Source organism: Pungitius pungitius, chromosome 6, assembly GCF_949316345.1.
Source record: "Pungitius pungitius chromosome 6, fPunPun2.1, whole genome shotgun sequence".
Classification (NCBI taxonomy): domain Eukaryota; kingdom Metazoa; phylum Chordata; class Actinopteri; order Perciformes; family Gasterosteidae; genus Pungitius; species Pungitius pungitius.
Genome location: NC_084905.1, coordinates 22,512,040 through 22,528,727, shown reverse-complemented (window position 1 = coordinate 22,528,727; position 16,688 = coordinate 22,512,040). Strand labels below are relative to the sequence as shown.

General features: G+C 49.1%; 2 protein-coding genes across 2 annotated transcripts; one reads left to right on the top strand and one right to left on the bottom strand.

Moving 5' to 3' along the window:
• Nucleotides 1-567: 567 nt before the first annotated feature.
• Nucleotides 568-10,960, top strand: nup160 (nucleoporin 160). Its single transcript, XM_037451589.2, has 34 exons — nt 568-740; nt 1,173-1,281; nt 1,578-1,788; nt 2,041-2,263; nt 2,358-2,548; nt 2,758-2,991; nt 3,302-3,399; nt 3,470-3,554; nt 3,667-3,735; nt 3,997-4,080; nt 4,206-4,376; nt 4,455-4,554; nt 4,632-4,797; nt 4,890-5,023; nt 5,224-5,378; nt 5,476-5,612; nt 5,824-5,894; nt 6,018-6,168; nt 6,265-6,334; nt 6,680-6,778; nt 6,859-6,978; nt 7,360-7,455; nt 7,545-7,639; nt 7,912-8,008; nt 8,454-8,559; nt 8,649-8,809; nt 9,260-9,320; nt 9,421-9,531; nt 9,729-9,852; nt 9,971-10,072; nt 10,145-10,286; nt 10,369-10,494; nt 10,566-10,661; nt 10,733-10,960. Exons 1-34 carry the CDS (start codon nt 647-649, stop codon nt 10,814-10,816), a joined length of 4,173 nt encoding a protein of 1,390 aa, XP_037307486.2. The 5' UTR covers nt 568-646; the 3' UTR covers nt 10,817-10,960.
• Nucleotides 10,961-11,585: 625 nt separating this feature from the next.
• LOC119196131 (fibroblast growth factor receptor substrate 2-like) lies at nt 11,586-16,661 on the bottom strand. Its single transcript, XM_037451590.2, has 7 exons — nt 16,022-16,661; nt 14,256-14,344; nt 14,090-14,181; nt 13,409-13,595; nt 13,201-13,329; nt 12,966-13,120; nt 11,586-12,805 (listed from the first exon to the last, which is right to left on the bottom strand). Exons 3-7 carry the CDS (start codon nt 14,153-14,155, stop codon nt 11,795-11,797), a joined length of 1,548 nt encoding a protein of 515 aa, XP_037307487.1. The 5' UTR covers nt 14,156-14,181; nt 14,256-14,344; nt 16,022-16,661; the 3' UTR covers nt 11,586-11,794.
• Between the last annotated feature and the right edge of the window lie 27 nt (nt 16,662-16,688).

Genomic DNA, 16,688 nt, shown 5'->3' with positions numbered 1-16,688 from the left:
ATGACAGATCAATAACTTGGATATTTTTTATTTTGTCAGAAGACCAATAAAATGGAGGAGTTGACACAATATAAAAACAGTGCATTGAGATTAGGAGCAGCAGACGCAGCAGGACACACACAGCCAAAGAAGATGGAGATAGGTGGATGCAGAGGACAGACAGCTGCAGCCATGGTGAGCAGATGTGGAGGAGCAAGAAGGAGAGAGAAGAGCTTTGAAGGAGAGCCAATCAGCTTAGACTTTGTCCTTTACAGATGTTAGTGTGTTATATATGCAATGAAAAGCTGCAGTGGCGATGCACGGGGCAAAAAAGTCTGATAAATAAATAAACCAACGACTTTCACACACAAAGACGTCACTCTGTAGGTCGTCTTCAACAAAGCACCTTGCTCCACCTGGTGGTCTGGAGGTGAAATGCTTTGCAACACGATTTTTTTTAGAACCATGAATTGAAACGAGTCATTCGACACAAGACGCAGAAGCATGTTCCAGCCTTCAGGGGGAGCATTCCTCCTCCTCCTCCTCCTCCTCCTCCTTCTTCTTCCGCTTATTTTTCTTCTTCGTGTGCACGTTCTCTTTAAACGTTTGAACCAGCAGCGCGCGACATCTCGTTTCCCTGACGTCACGGTCGCATGAAGCGGACAAGATGGCGGCTGTGTTGGAGCGGAGCTTCATAGAGATCTGCGGATTTGAGAGAGAAACTCAGCACAGGTTCCGAGATGTGACCGTAAACCTCCCCGGTAACGTTCCATTCAGCGCTCATGTGTTCTGTGCTCATGACCAATCTCATATAACCTCAGGCTAGCTGCTGTTGGCACTCAGGACATGCTAACAACAGCTAGCACTGCTAACACGCTGGCGGGTAGTAACTCTGTATGCTAATATAACTATGTAAGGCTATCTCTCTCTCTCTCTCTCTCTCTCTCTCTATATATATATATATATATATATATATATATATATATATATATATATATATATATACTAATCACTGTCAGCGCTAAATACATCTATACCTATATGACTTTAAAGTAGAATACGACTTGAGAGTATTTTGATTATAAGACTACATGTGTTACTGAGGTAGAAGAATGCTACAGAAGTATTATGATGACTACTCGTGTTACCGAGGTAGAAGTATGCTAGTACTGAGTACTACTTCCTGTCTGCAGGTGTGAGTGCTCTTCCTGGAGGACAGAAGTTTCCTGACAGCGGGGGTGCGTTCCATTATGAAGAGAGTGGGAAGCTGCTGTCTGTCACCAGTAACAGATTCATTCACTGGTGAGTTCAATAGACCACCACCATATGTTAGAGATTAATGACCCACATGAAGAGATGGATAATGATCCCGGTTTCAAAATGTAGAACATGCTTTTATTAAGAATAACATTTTAGTACAACTAGAGCTCAACATTAAGACTTCATTGGGGGTTGAAGTGGTTTTTGAGTTGTGAGCAGAAGAGGAAAATCAGTCTGCTCAGGTGTAATGAGAGCCCAGGTTGCTCTGATGAAGCCTCCAGCTCTTCTGCATTGTTGGGTCTGGCATATGGCATCATACTGAGCGTGTGTCTCTGCAGGTGCACTGCTGGTGACAGCGTTCAGCTGGTGGAACAGTCTCTGGACACCAACTTGCTGAACAATGCGGTCAGGCTGCAGCTGAGTCACTGCAGCGTTCTACCTGGGGGAGTCGTGGTCCAGGAAACCCTCAGCAACGTCATCATCCTGGTCTCCACCAATCAGAGCGTCCACAGGCTGGTGCTGCCCCACCCCACCCGCATGTACCGCAGTGTGAGTGACACACACACACACACACACACACACACACACACCATGTACAGCAGTGTGTGTACTTCAAAGACATGTTTACTATGTTTTACTCTGGTTTGAACCTCTTGGTTCAAAGCACTTATGGTGAGTCACTTTGTCAGCTAAATGAAATATAATGTAGTATTTCCCCAACCATTCTACTGGTATAACTGGTTAGTTGGGTTTAACACCAGTACAGGTGTACCTGTCCACTCACTCGTCTGTCCTCCACAGGAGCTGGTAACGGAGCTCCACATGCAGTCAATCTTCACGGACGTGGGGAAGCTGAGTCTGCATGAACCTTCTCACAGCGCCCTCATCCCCAGCGTACTGGGCCAGAATGGGAGTCCCAGCACCTCCACAGCCTGGCTCAGTGAGTCCGGGGAGGCCCACTACGCTCTGGCTTCACCTGCCGGAGGCATCAGGGTGGTCTCTCTGCCCCCTCTCGGCACACAAGGTACAGACGGGGAATCATGTGGTCCCCGCACGGTCATTCAGACAGGTTGCCGTGGTCACCCAGACTGGCTTCAGGTGTATTTTGTGTGTTGCAGGCAGCGTGTCGGTGGTGGAGCTGAAAAGGAGCTCCATGATGCAGAGGTTGTCGGGCTGGATGCCCTCATCCATCCGGGGGGAGCAGAGTCCAGCTGACCTGGCCCTCAGTCTGGCTGTCAGGGAGCTGGAGGAGGACACCTTCATCTTTGCTCTCTGTCAGGACCACAAGCTGCGCATGTGGTCCATCAGGGTGAGACCTTCAGTCTATTCATTTCCTTTTGTGTAGACCAAAATCGCCAATCAGAACTTGGCCTCAGAGGGCTTTACAGGCTGTACACAGTTTACCCTCAGTTCACTTTGAAATACTAGCAGTACTATCCATAGTATTAGTTACCAGTAGCTAGTATTTTCAGTATACTGGACGAAGTACCACATCATACCTGTTGTCACCCCCCTCAGGAGCAGGCGTGTCTGCTGGAGGCGGACATGCTGGACTACATGCCGTCCTGCAGAGGACTGAAGCGTCAGTCTGGCACGGCTCACCGCCTGAGGGTCTCGTCCTCCTTGTCCGGCCTCTGTGTCGGCGTCTACCTGTCCGTCCCTCAGAGAGGACAGTTCACAGTCCTGCAGCTGGTCGCCACCGACAACAACCGCTACAGCCTGGACCACGTCTCCTCTCTGTTCACCACACAGGTGAGCTGTGATGTTATTTCCTGCTGATGTCATCGTCTCTAACGTGGAACCGTGGATCAAAGGTTGGAGCTGCTGGCGCTGATGATTATTCCTCTGCAGCAAATCACCCCCCTAAGATCCCAATTCCCGAATTAATTGAGATCTGATCTGAGATGGATCGGTTGAATGCTCTGGAACTGAGGTGTTCAGTCATAATTCAAACCATCACCAGAGGTCCAGAACATCATCACAATGTGTGACTGTCCTTGATCAAGTTCCATATATTCCAGTCTCTGCTTGGCTGTAGCAGAGTTGTTTCATATTTCCACAGGAGACACTGGTGGACTTCTCTCTGACCTCCACAGACATCTGGGCCGTCTGGGTGGACGAATCCAACAACACTGTGGTCAAATATATCAACTTTGAACAGTAAGTCACATGATGTTTTTTCTGCTGCTCCTCAGAAGCAGAAACTCTGATATTGACTGTTTGTCTTCAGTAACACAGCAGGTCAGTGGAATCAGGTGTTTGTTCAGCCTGCACCTGAAGAAGAAGTCCATATTGGAGTGGACCAGGACCCCCGAGTAAGACCAGACTGACTTCATGGAGGGGGGGGGACTCATTGTTTAAATGACCTATGAAGAATGTGTGTCGTCATGGTAACCGAGCAGACTGTTATGCTATTCATTGTTACAGGAGACGTACCTGGACGTGATCTTCTCTCCTCTGCACTTCACTTCTTCAGCAATAGTTAAAGCTCTGCAGGTAAGAAACAAATCTCTACTTGAAGTGTTGAGTGAAACGATGCAATCACAAAGAAATACTGAAACTTATGACCAAATGTCATCATTGGACGTGGCTTCATAGACCATGTGACACCTTTCTGGATGTAGCGTTAGCACTTAACTGACCATTAAAGCAACGTGAGAAAGGAGATGTTTCTATAACGTGCAGCTCTACTCTCCGGGTCGTAGTCAAAGCTTCACACATGTTGGCGCTTTAGTTATTGATGATCTTGTGTGTCAGATATACCGTCGAGGCTCGCAGAGGATCATTGATCCGTCCTGGGACAATCTGAAGAAGGAGGTGACCGTGGCCGTGGAGAGTGAGGTACTCTGTCTCCTACATCTTATATCTTCTATGTATGTTTTAAATATGTTGATTATATCGACTGGAACATAAACGTGGTATATTTTTACTTAGTTATTAATAAAGTCCTCCTGTCTCCCCTCCAGCTCCAGAGCAGTGTGACAGAGTTTGAGTTTTCTCAGGAGGAGTACCGTCAACTTCAGGTGGAGTTCTGGTCCAAGTTCTATGCCTGCTGTCTTCAGTACCAGGAGGTCCAGTCCCTCCCTGTGGGTCTCAGTGTGAGCTACAGCACTGGGCTGGTGTGCCTGCTGAAGAAGGTGCTCCATCTTATTAATCCTATTGATCTGGTGTTTTGATCAGGGGCATTCGGGTCCAACGAGCTCTTTGTGTTTCAGGGCTTCGTTTCGTTCCTCCTGCCTTGTTTCGCTGTGGATCATCTCTACTTGTCTTCTGATGAGTACTTGTTCTCTGAGGAGGAGACGCCCATAACCGAAGGTCATCATGTCTTTATAAATCATCAAGCTGTAGTGATAATATCTATATACTGATGTTCTGATGGTCTGGACCCTCAGACCCTGATCTAGGCCGGGACCTTCTGCAGCTGGTTCAGTGTCTGCGGCTGGTCAGTGATGCGGTTTCTGGAGGGATGGCCTATGAGATGGAGAAAGCTCTGGAACACCTTGAGTCACCTGAGAGGGCAGCTGAACTGGTTCTGGAGAACCTGCTCTCCAATGACGAGTCCGTCCTTTTCCCTCTCGATCAATACGATCTATTCAAAGTATTTCAGAAGCTAACCAGGTTTAATTTAAATATGCTGTTGTCTCCTGCAGAGAGAACGTGATTGAGGACATCCAGAACAAACTGCAGGACATCCGGAACCCTATGGCAGCTATGATGGTTCTGCTGAGGGAGATGGACCTGGAGACGGACTCGGACGTGGGCGTAGATGGACTCGTCCTCCCTGGTGGGTTGGCCTGTTGATGACAATCTTTTAGTCAATTGTCAAAAGCGGAGGCGGGGCTTAGGTCTCCCACCGTGTTATGAAGGGTTCTGCAGCCAATTAGGATGAACAGGTCCAAATGGACATCATCGTCGTTGACCTGCTCGTTGTGTGACGGTCCTTCTGGTTCAGACGTGTTCAGACGTGGACTCGTGTTCCTGCAGGTCTCAACCTGAGGATCAGCCTGTCTCAACAGTTGGGAAGCAGCTCTGCGGTTTCTGTGGTCTGTCAGGCCGTGTGTCACTTGGCCATGACCAGAACCCTTTTCTGTAGAGACCTGCTGATCCTGCAGAAACTCTACCTGCGCTTTGGAGACAACGTGCGTATACACACACACACACACACACACACGCTCTATGACCTCATATTTCACTGAGATGTTTACCAGGGATCTGCTCATAAATCCTTTGTGTCAGATGTTTCTGGGCGGGGGGGCTCAGCTGCTGCAGCTCCAGCAGGACTTAATCCCTCGGAGCTCCAACCTTCTCTCCTCTTATTACCTCCTCAAACACGTCAGTCAGAGCCTGGCCTCCTCTGTGCCCATCGACATCATGTGAGTACCACCAGCTTTCTAGTTTATTGACCCACTCACTGAGCTTCACGCTGAAGGACAGAGTTCTGGTACAACACGGTTTGTTGGTTTCTGGGGGGGGGGGGGCGGCGTTTGGTTGGTTTTACACCCAAAAAAGAATTAGTTGACGAAACGTTGAGTAGAAAATATGCAAAATACACCCAGATGTAGAATTTGTTGTGACTTCCTGCAGAGACGCAAACTTGCAGCACCTCACCGTGTTGGAGCTGTCGGACGCCCCGACGCTCGCCGCCAGCCGAGCAGGTCAGCCTCACGCCACCTGTTTTCTGTATGAAGTGACGATGGTACCAAGCATGACCTTCAGGGCGAGCTAATAGTCACAAGGCTTTTAGTTCAGATTTGAGGTAACTGTGTTTTTCCGGGCAGCGTCGAGTCCTCAGACCGTGCTGGAGCTCTTCTATCAGACTGCAGCCAGGAAGCTGATCATCTCTCAGATCTACTCTCAGCAGCAGAGCAGCTCGGTTCTCCTCTGGAGTCACATGATCTCCAACGTGGTCATCCTCCTGGCACAGCTGCTGTATCCTTTGACCACCTGATGTATTGATTATGGGGACTTCCTGTCTTCCCCATTCTGCACCGGTTGGTTGTTGAATCTTAACCGGTTTCCTTCCAGTTGGCCCAGTAACTCTGGGTTCCAGTTCCCAGAGTGCCTGATGGGTAACTGCCAGTATACTCAGCTCCAGGTGGGTTAGATCATCTCTACATTTATTCCTTAATGCCACTGATGCACTAACGCAGTGGTTCCCAACCTAAAAACCACAAATGGGTCGTGAGGACACTTTTCTTGACTGGCCCCTGACATGAACGTTTGGGAACCACTGCACTAATGTATTGATCCTTGAAGCGGTTCATTATCTGCTGCGAGTGACAGGTTCCTTCAGCTTGTTAATCTCTGCACACATATGAAGGTAGCAGGACACCTGTGATCCATCTGCAGCCTCTGATTGGAGGAGACCTGTGACATCACACACCATGTTCCCCCTGCTTACCTTACCTACACAGCTCTTTGTTTGTTTGTTTGCACACAGGAGTACGTGCGTCTCATTGGTCCCTGGTGTCAGGTGAACATCGGCTCCTGTCGCTTCATGCTGGGTCAGTGTTACCTGGCCAACGGGGAGGGGCACAAGGTGGGTCAGACGGGGCAGCCGGCGCCACACATTGTCTCTGTTGTTGTTGTTGTTGTTGACGACTCTGTTGTTGTTTTCAGGCCTTGCAGTGTTTCCAGGAGGCAGCAACAGAGGTGGAGAAGGAGGAGTTCCTCATCAGACTGACAGGCACCGAGGAGGAGGAAGCCGCCTCCACACCCAGATTACAGTACTACAACAAGGTGCGTGTGGAGGTGGGCGGGGCTTTGTAAGCTGGAGGAACGCATTCATTGGTTGACTCAAAGGAACAGCTGATCACCACTGACTCGCCGACCAACTTGAAACAAATAGTTTTCTGGTCCAACGTGCGTCTTATTTTTAAAAAGTTGTGTTTTCATGCAGCGACTGATGGCTCTACCCAGCATGCAGCACGGCAGTGTCATTTTATCCATTGTTACAATTAAAAAGGGCGTTACGGTGTGTACACATGGGACGTCCTCTGTCCAGAAGAAACCTCAGTGAGAGACGGCAGGGTCCTTCTGTCGGGGGGGGGGGGGTTTCCTTTGATAACGATCCATCTCAGCACGCTGTGTGCTCACTTTGGTTTTACTTGTACTGTTGAGGTGCTGCGCCTGCTGGAGGATGTCGGTCTGCCTGAGCTGGTCATCCAGTTGGCCTCTCTGGCCATCACGGAGGCCGTGAGCGACATCAACAGTCAGGTGACCTCTAGCAGTGACATCGAGTGTTTCTATTGTTTAGCACCCAGGTGGACGGAGTGGAATCTAAATGTAATGTGTGTTGTCTCAAGGCGGCTCTTTGGACCCGAATATTCAAACATCATTTGGACCTGGGACACAACAGTGAAGCATATGAAGCTCTGACCCAGAACCCCGACAGCAGCATGTATGTACAAGCGCACACACAAAGACACACTGGATTTAGAAAGGTGTGTGTGTGTGTGATGAACGTGTTCAGGATGCTTTGTTCTCCTGAATAACAGTACTACGTAGTACTACAGTACTAGTACTACACGGCTATGTGACGTAGTACCAGTACTACGTCACATAGCCGTGTTGAATCCATGCTGTGATGCACCTTGTAAAAAGGACTCGGGGGTTTTACTGGTTACTTATGGATAAATATTCTAATATTAATATTATATCTAATGTTCTCAGGCAGCAGGATTGTCTCCGTCAGCTGGTCGTAGTTCTTTGTGAACGTTCTCAGCTCCAAGACTTGGTCCAGTTCTCCTACGTCAACCTGCACGATGAGGTAATGCAGTGGTTCCCAAACTGGGGGGGTGCAGCTTCATCAGCAACCCACACATAAAGTCTAGATACATATTTCATATTCAAATGAAAGCTGAGCGTGTCGAGATGGACGATCAAATGTGACGTAGATCTTTTTCAGTATATAAATGTGGAAAAGTGAGGTGATAATTACCTGTTACATTACATTACATGTCATTTATCTGACGCTTTTATCCAAAGCGACGTACAATAAGTGCATTTCCACATAGATACAAACTCAGAAGAACAAGTAACAAAGTACATTTTTCATCAAATAAGCAGTTACAAAACATGTTATAGAAAAGTGTCATAAGTACAATTTAAGTGCTACGATTTGCTAGTGTTTTAGTCAAATATTATCCATAAATATTATAATAAAGAAAGAAGCTATTTCCTAATGGATTGAGGGCTCATTGCTGTGTAACCAGGTCGTTGGTATCATTGAGTCTCGAGCCCGAGGTTTGGACCTTCTGGCTCATAACTACTACGAGCTGCTTTACGCCTTTCACATCAACAGACACAACTTCAGGAAAGGTAAACAACAACAACAACAACTACTGGTTTCTGGAAGTACACACTTGGATCAGCAAAGTACACCTGGGACTTTGATTGTGTCTCTGCAGCGGGTTCCGTGATGTTTGAGTTGGGGATGCGTCTCGGTCGAGAGGTTCGGACGCGTCTGGGTCTCCAGAAGCAGGTCAACTGCTACCTGGCTGCTCTGAACTGTCTCCGTCTCATCAGACCCGAGTACGCTTGGATCGTCCAACCCGTGTCTGGAGCCATGGTACTCGCGCACACACACACACACGCACACCACTCCCCCCCCCCCCCCCCCCCCACACACACATGCACATACATGCACACACACACACACACACACCTGCAAACTTGTTGCTTTTTGGCAAAATCTTGTGAGACGAGGAGAAAAGGTGACGTTGTGACGTCACGACTTGACGAGCTTTGATCTCGGCGCCATCTTTTCACTCAGAACACTGTTGCCAACTTTGTGGCTTTCACTAAATCTGGTGACCAAACCATCTGATGTTTTTATTAAAAGCGACAAATCGAGCAGCTTGTGGTGTTGTTGGGGCCTTTAGTCTGGCGGGTCGTTTTGCACTTCCTGTCCTCAGCGAGTCCCAGCTGCAGAGAGGAGACCACACGTCTCCACGGCAACACTGAAAATGAACGCTCTGATCCTTCATGTACGTGTGGTATCCACATGTTTGTCTTTCAGTACGAGAGACCAGGAGCTTCTCCAAAGAGGAACTCTGATGGAGACTTCTCTTCTGAACCAGGTGGCTCGTCTTGAACAGACCTTCATCAACAAGGCGTCTGTCACTCATTGGTCTTCAACACAATAACAAATGAATCTATAAATGTTCTTGTTTTCTGCAGTCCAACGTCAGGTCGACATCCTGGAACTCAAAGACCTGGAGAAGGAATACGTGGTGTCACGTAGCCGGCTGACCCTCGCCCAGCACCACCCGCCCTCTGCTGCCATCGCTGGTACAACTTCTGCACCACCTAGTGATTACTGGCACTGCCTTGGTCATTGACCCCTGGCCTTTACCTCCTGTACCACCTCACCCTCTACACCCAGCGCCTCCCCCCCCTCACCCGGTCTATTAAATAATAACAACGAGCTAATGGTAACGTGCACGTTTATTCCCTGGTGACCTGGTGAGATGTTTTTGTGTGTGCAGGAAGTGCCTCAGCAGAGGAGATGGTGACGCTGTTGGTTCAAACAGGTTTGTTTGACTCGGCTTTGTCCATCTGTCAAACCTTCAAACTGAACCTGACCTCAGTGTTCGAGGGTCTGACCTTCAAGTGAGTTTGTACTTCCTCATCCTGTCTGCTTCGGTCTTTTGGCGCCGTTGAGAATGTCCATAAACACACCTTCAAGTTAAAATGTAGAACATGGAAAGATGTTGTCTTTGGTCGTCAGGTGCATTAAACTGCAGTTTGGGGGGGAGGAGACTCAGAATGAAGCTTGGAGCTGGTTGGCTGCTAATCAGCTGTCTTCTGTCGTCAACACCAAAGAGTCCAGGTATTAAATCTCAGTAACTTGTGAGCTGCTTTGGTTTTAATAGCATTCAAACAGCTGTTGTTTTGTGGTCAGTGCGACAGACGAGGCGTGGCAGCTGCTCGCCTCTTACCTGGACAGGTACCCTTCTGCCAACGCACGCCACCACCGCTGTGTTATCAGCAAGCTGCTGTCACACGGCGTGCCTCTGCCTGATTGGCTCATCAAGTCCTACAAGGTGAGCAGCAGGTCGACTTTCCTACAATTGGACGCTACATCTTTGTGGACATTTTCCCATGATGCAGCTGTGTTTGTTACAGGAAGTGGACGCTGCCTCTCTGCTGCGTCTCTACCTAAACTTTGACCTCCTGGATGCTGCAGCCGAGCTGGTGTTGGAGTACGTGGACGCTCTGCTCGGCAGAGGACACCAGTACTTTGGAATCGAGGTAAAGAACTTCTTCTACGCGCTTCTCTCCAAGTGATGAAACTCTGACTCTGAGTGTCTGGCGCGTTGCAGAGACCTTTGTCGGCCACTTCTTCCTCCGTGTGGCTCCCGTACACCTCCATCGATCAGCTGCTGCACACCCTGAACGAGACGCAGACCAACAGCAGCGTGAGTCTCCTCACTTCCTGTTGCCACTTTTCGGATCTTCTCTGTGTGACCAAAGTGCTGCTTGTTTACAGGTTTATAACAAAGTCCGAGACAAACTGGAGGATTATCACAAACTGGTGGAGCAGACGACCAAACGGAGGCTGGTCACTCAGTGAAGACTCTGGTCACATGACTGCTTCGACCAATCAGACTTTCAGCTGTTTCTGTATCATCACATTTTTCAGTTTTGATGAAAATAAAGTGGTTTTTTGCATTTCTTTGTTGCCAATAAATATCCACTTCATTTTGGGTAAAAGTAACAGTTTGTGTGTGTGTGTGTGTGAGATGTCACTGTTAAAATATTTAAGGAACCCTTTTATCAGGGTTAACCCTAGCCCAAACTGTCCATTTCCGTGTGGCCTTCGGTGGAAAAGCCGAACCTGACCGTAGATTAAATATTATTCCCCGCTGCTTATTGATTAGGTGTCATTCAGCTGGAGGAGAGGGGTTTATTTCAAATGACAGAAGGTGAGAGGAAGCTTGAGCTGATAGTGGGGAAAACATGAGTAAACAGTGACGTGATCGGGAGTTGTTGCTTTTAATCTTTTACGTTGTGATTTGTTTGAATTCTTATCGTTACAGCTGCTTTGTCTATTTTTTCCAGTTTTATTAGTACTGTCCCTGTAAGGATGAATCTTATTTGTATGGAATGAAATAATTGAACCTAAAGACCCATCTTTGCATATACATCGTCGAAGGTAATTTCTACGTCTTAAGAGGTCATCTGTTTTTAATAGTAAATAAAGCTTGAAGATGTTGGTTGAAATGCAGCCGTAAACCTTATATTTCTGCCACTGTCACACAGCAGTAGACGTAATATTCTTTAGATACTGATTCATTTGGAATGAATGAACTGATGGATCAATAAACCCGCGGAGGTCGAAGTACAAATAAAAACGGGACAGACATTTATTGTGCCAGAACCTACTGTACATAAACACACGTGTGTACCACGTCACCCCCGGTTACAGCAGCATCAATCATATAAAAGAATAAATGGAATGCTTTGTTCAGTAATACTGATTTGTACCATACGAGGAGGAGGAATGTGGCGTGAGCCCCCAGGAGGTCATTGAGTCACTGCTCGGGGGGGCTCACGCGGTGCTCTTGGTGGGAAGCTCCGTGCTGTTGTGCCGCGTCTTGCGCGACGTGCCGTCGTCCCGCGGCCGGGCCTTCTGCAGGCTGGACATGGCGGCGGTCCGCTCAATGTCGATGAGGGCGTAGAGCTCGGTGCGGCGGGTGGGGGTGGTGGGGGGCAGCGGGGAGGTGGGGGTGCGCGGCGTGTGCGGGTTGCTGCCGTCCGAAGCGCCCTTGTTCCCAACACCAACGTCCATCTCCACCTCGATGTAGTTGAGGGTCTTGGGCGGCTCGGCGTGCCCCCCCGGCCGGCGGAAGTCGAAGTTGAAGACGGTGGCGCCCTCGGTGCGGCGCCGCGCCGTGTCGGGCCGGTGGGCGCTGAGCGGGGCGCCCACGTTCTCCGTGTTGACGTAGTTGTGGGAGGCCTCGTGGCTGGGGGACAGAGGGTGGGAGTACGAGTGGTGCAGCAGGCTGTGGGGGGGGGGGTGGTGGTTGTAGCCGTTGACTGACGGCGTCTTGGCGACCTCCTCCTCCTCAGAGCTCAACTTCCTGGTCTCCCACACGGGGGGCAGCGGCGGCAGGTTCTCGTAGTCCAGCAGGGCGGTGCGGCGCTGGGCCGAGTTGTTGACATTCTGCTGGTCTGGCGTGAGGGGGGGCGGGCGTTGGCGCCGAGGTGCAGTGGAGGCATTGGAGGAGGAGCCGTTGGAGAGCTGGGGGGCGGGCTCGGGGGGGGTCGCCAGGTGGCCATTAGTCTCTCGGGGCTCCTCCACCTCCTTCGAATCCTGCTGCTGCTGCTTCTCCATCAGCTGCCTCTGAACGGGGGTGGGGCCCAGCACAAAGCGGACCCCCTGAGGCTCCAGCAGCACCTGCGGCTCCGGGTCCAACGGCTCGGCGCGGGCCCTCGGGGGAGGCGGGGGGGTCGGCGGGCACAGAGAGCGGGGGGAGGCGGGGCTCTCCAGAGGAGTGGTGACCGTCACGGGGCTCGGCTGCTCCTCCAGGAGCCTCGTGGTGTTCACGTAGGTGTGAACCTGCACCAGGACCAGAGCAGAACTTCATTAGATCACAACTCAGCTGTTTCGAGCTGCTGTGACGACACCAAAACAACATTTAAAGCATCACGTGAGACGCAGCCTCCTTCAGGACTCGGATGAGATGTTCTACATAGATATGGATCATGGGTATTCTCACCGCCTCGTCGGCCACCAGCAGGGGGTGAGTGGATTCTTCTCCCACGGAGGGCAGACGGGTGCTCGCCACAGACGGGTGTCGGGTTGAGGGGTGAGACGGGGCCTCCCCCACAGACGGGATCCTGGTCACACCGTTGGGCACCGAGTAACCCAGAGCTACACGGAGACACTTCCGTTAGATTAAGGGACAATTCTTCCCTCAAAGACACTCGTAGAGGGAGGCGCGAGTGAGCTACCTGCTGGTGTGTGGGCGGCCGGGGGCTCCAGCACCGCCTCCTCCACCACACTGATGCTGTGACTGTGCATCACCTCCTGCAGCATGTTGAAGATCTCTTCAGCTCGAGAACATTTGAAGGCAAAAATACCTGAAGAAAAAGGTGATGTGTTGGTTTTTTGTCCATATGGTCACTAGATGAGAAGTGACATCAGATGACATGATGGTACCTTGACCGGTCTGGCAGCGCCGGCCGCTTTCAAAGGAGAAGAGGTTCGAGTCGTAGCCATAGCGACGCAGACACAAGTACGGCCACCTGACGTCGTCCCGCCGATGGGTGTGAAGGACGAGTTCAGAGTCAGTCAACTCCATCACACCTGAGCCCAGTTCGTTCCCATCGTCGTCTACGTTTATCACCTGTACAGGTACCGTGTTGAGATGGAGTCATGGTAAGAACTTTATAACAACAGTGAATAACCCACGACAAACTCTTTAACAGCTTGTGACACAAACCATTTGTAACATTAATAATTGTACAATTTTAAAAATGACCCCACCGAACTGCATGCTGGGTACCGCTCACAACAACACACGCGACACGGGAGGAACAACGAGGGACCAGAGATTTATTGCAGAATCTGTCGAGCTTCTGGTGGCAACACTAGCAGCCACAACAAGCTAACACGCTAACGCGCTAACCAGCCCAGGATTTCCCCAACCATTATAAGGGGGGGGGGGTTTACCTCGTCCCGGTTTATAATTCTAGTTCCTGATAGCGTGTGAACCATGACAGCTGGTGCAGATGTCTTCTATCACCATGACAACCAGACCTCAGCACGCAGTGTGACACATGACTTGGAGCGATTCAGTTGGAACTCTGACAGAGATCCCCCCCCCCCCCATCAACTCACCTTGAATTTACTTTGATGATTATCTGGAACCGATTCTTTCTGTGGACAGCTTAAGCAGCTACCCATGGCTTCTTCAGAGCACCATGTGACGTCTGGGACACAACAGCTGATTAGTAAGCATCAGAGACACGGCTCTCACCAGGCGTTCCTCAGGTGACCTCCTCACCTAGATCCTGCCTCCAGTAGATGTGGTTCCATCCTCGGAGCCAGAAGGTCTCTCATGCCCGGGTTGGTTTGGAAACATGAACAGCAGCTCTGCAGAGACATATCAGAGGTCACATGACCAAAGTGTGGCTCATTAATTCACAATTAATTAACCGTTAACATGTTTTCTGTCATCTAGAGTTTAGCTGCTCCATCTGAGCAGGAACACAGTGAAACAAAGCTTTAAAGCACGTCTATTAGACCCCCCCCCCCTCCCCCCCCATGGTCAGTTTGACTCTACATGGAACATCACGACGAATGAAGACTTGAAACTAACTAAACTCATATTTACAATGTTTACTTCTCTCTTGAATTTTTCCCTCAGTAGTTTTTTGTCATTTTGAAAAAACACCTTTCGTCTCACCCCCCCCCCCCCCCCCCCCCCATTCAATTAGGGAGGCGCCCGTAATGATCCCACATGGGAGGTTTTTGCTTTTTCATAATTTTGCCTCAGATTTCACAGGGATGATGATAATTAAATGATCCTTATTATTGGATGAAACTAACTTTATGACCCAGTTGTCATAGAATGCTTTTCATCGCCGTGTGGGGGAAGAATCAAGCGTCTTTGTTCTTAATTCAGAGCCGTGAGAGAAAATCCAGCCTCCGTCACAAAAGAAACAATCCACCAACCATTTAAAAATGGAAGACGGGTCAGCTTCAGCGGAGGAAGAGAACCAGCCGCCGTGTGTCCACGTTGTTCTGCTGAGGTGAGCGAAAACATTCAGAAACACGCTGCCTTTGGTCACCGGGCGACTGAGAACTAACGTTAGCTGGTTGTGATTAACTAGCCAGTGATGGACGTCTCCTCTCCACACAAGTTACTGCCATCTTGTGGTTAACGTTGTGTTCGGGTCCAACACAATTAGCTGAGATTGAGGTGTTTCAAACGCTCTGTTCTTTGTCCTCTGTGAAGCTGTCAATCAGATGCAAAGACAGCGTCCTGCAGGTCGACTCAACAAACTACTAAGAAATGAAATAATTAATTCTGTCTGAATTATGTTTTCCTGTTTGAAAAAAAAGATCTAAAAGAAACACTTTGAATCTGTAGACTAATGGCATTTTATGACACTTGCATATACAGGAAGTCCAAACAAGTATATTGATTATTTTAAACTAAAGGTTAAAAGTTATTTCACAAGTTTCAAAAAATGACCCCAATTTATTTTAAAACGCATCCTGGTTTTCAGTCAGTGGGTCAAAAATATGTACATTCCCTACTTTGTTGTGTGTGTGTGTGTCCAGTGTTCCCAGTTACCAGAGTGTGTATTCCTAGTAAACAGTGAGTGTGTATGTGACACTGTGAATGACCCAAGTGTTCCCAGTAAACAGTGTTTTTGTCTTTTGTCTCCAGTGTTCCCAGTTAACAGAGTGTGTTGTTTTCCCAGTGTGTCTGTCCCAAGTGTTAATAGTGTGTGTTGGTCCAGTGTTCCCAGTTAACAGTGGGTTTGTCCAGGGTTCCCAGTTAACAGAGTGTGTGTCCAGTGTTCCCAGTTATAGGTCTGACACCACCATCAGCTGACTAATTAGTCAACTAGCTTAAGCCAAATAACTAGTGTAACTTGAGGTTAGCAGTGCGATGGCAGCTAGTTAGCTAAACGCTAAACTGACCGCTCAGTGAGCTAACTAATTAGCTCCGATGCTAACTATCGGTTCCGTCCCAGGGACAGACGCTTTGTGCCAGCAAGCTCTCCCGTACCACGATAGAGTGATAAACAGCATACTTACAGTCACAGTGACGGAATCCAGGCTCCGAATCCCAACACAGACGACCACCAGACGGACCAGCAGCTAGCGTTGTCCTGCTGCTACTCCAGCAGATCCTCCATCTTTCCTCTGCGCTGCTAGAGCGCCAAAAAAACAATCACAACTTCTTCCACGGGCGTCTAACGCGGTTGTTCGCTCGGATGAAACGGCGAAAAACAGTTTAAATCCATCGGTAGTCCTCCTCGGTTCACTGCACGCGGAGGGATTCCGTCAAAAATAACTTTTTTCTCTCAAAATGACGATCTTTCCGCCGCGGGACGGTGTTTCTACCGCTAGCCTGTCGGGCTAAATCACTGCAACTTGGCTAAACTTCCGAGAGTTCAGCAGCTTCAATGTGGTGAAGAGCCGCAGCTTTGCGCATGCGCGGACGCTGTGGTTTGCCTCTCCCAGCAGAGGCATAATGAGTGACGTCATCTGGAAATATACATGACTACTCTTTCATTATGCGTCAGCATGTATTCATGTCCTTTACCTCAGTGCAAGTACTAATACCACACTGTGATGTGTATCTGAAGTATTCATGTCCTATACCACAGTGCAAGTACTAATACCACACTGTGATGTGTATCTGAAGTATTCATGTTCTTTGAAGTACAACTAGTACCCGAGATTTAGTACAGTATAGAGT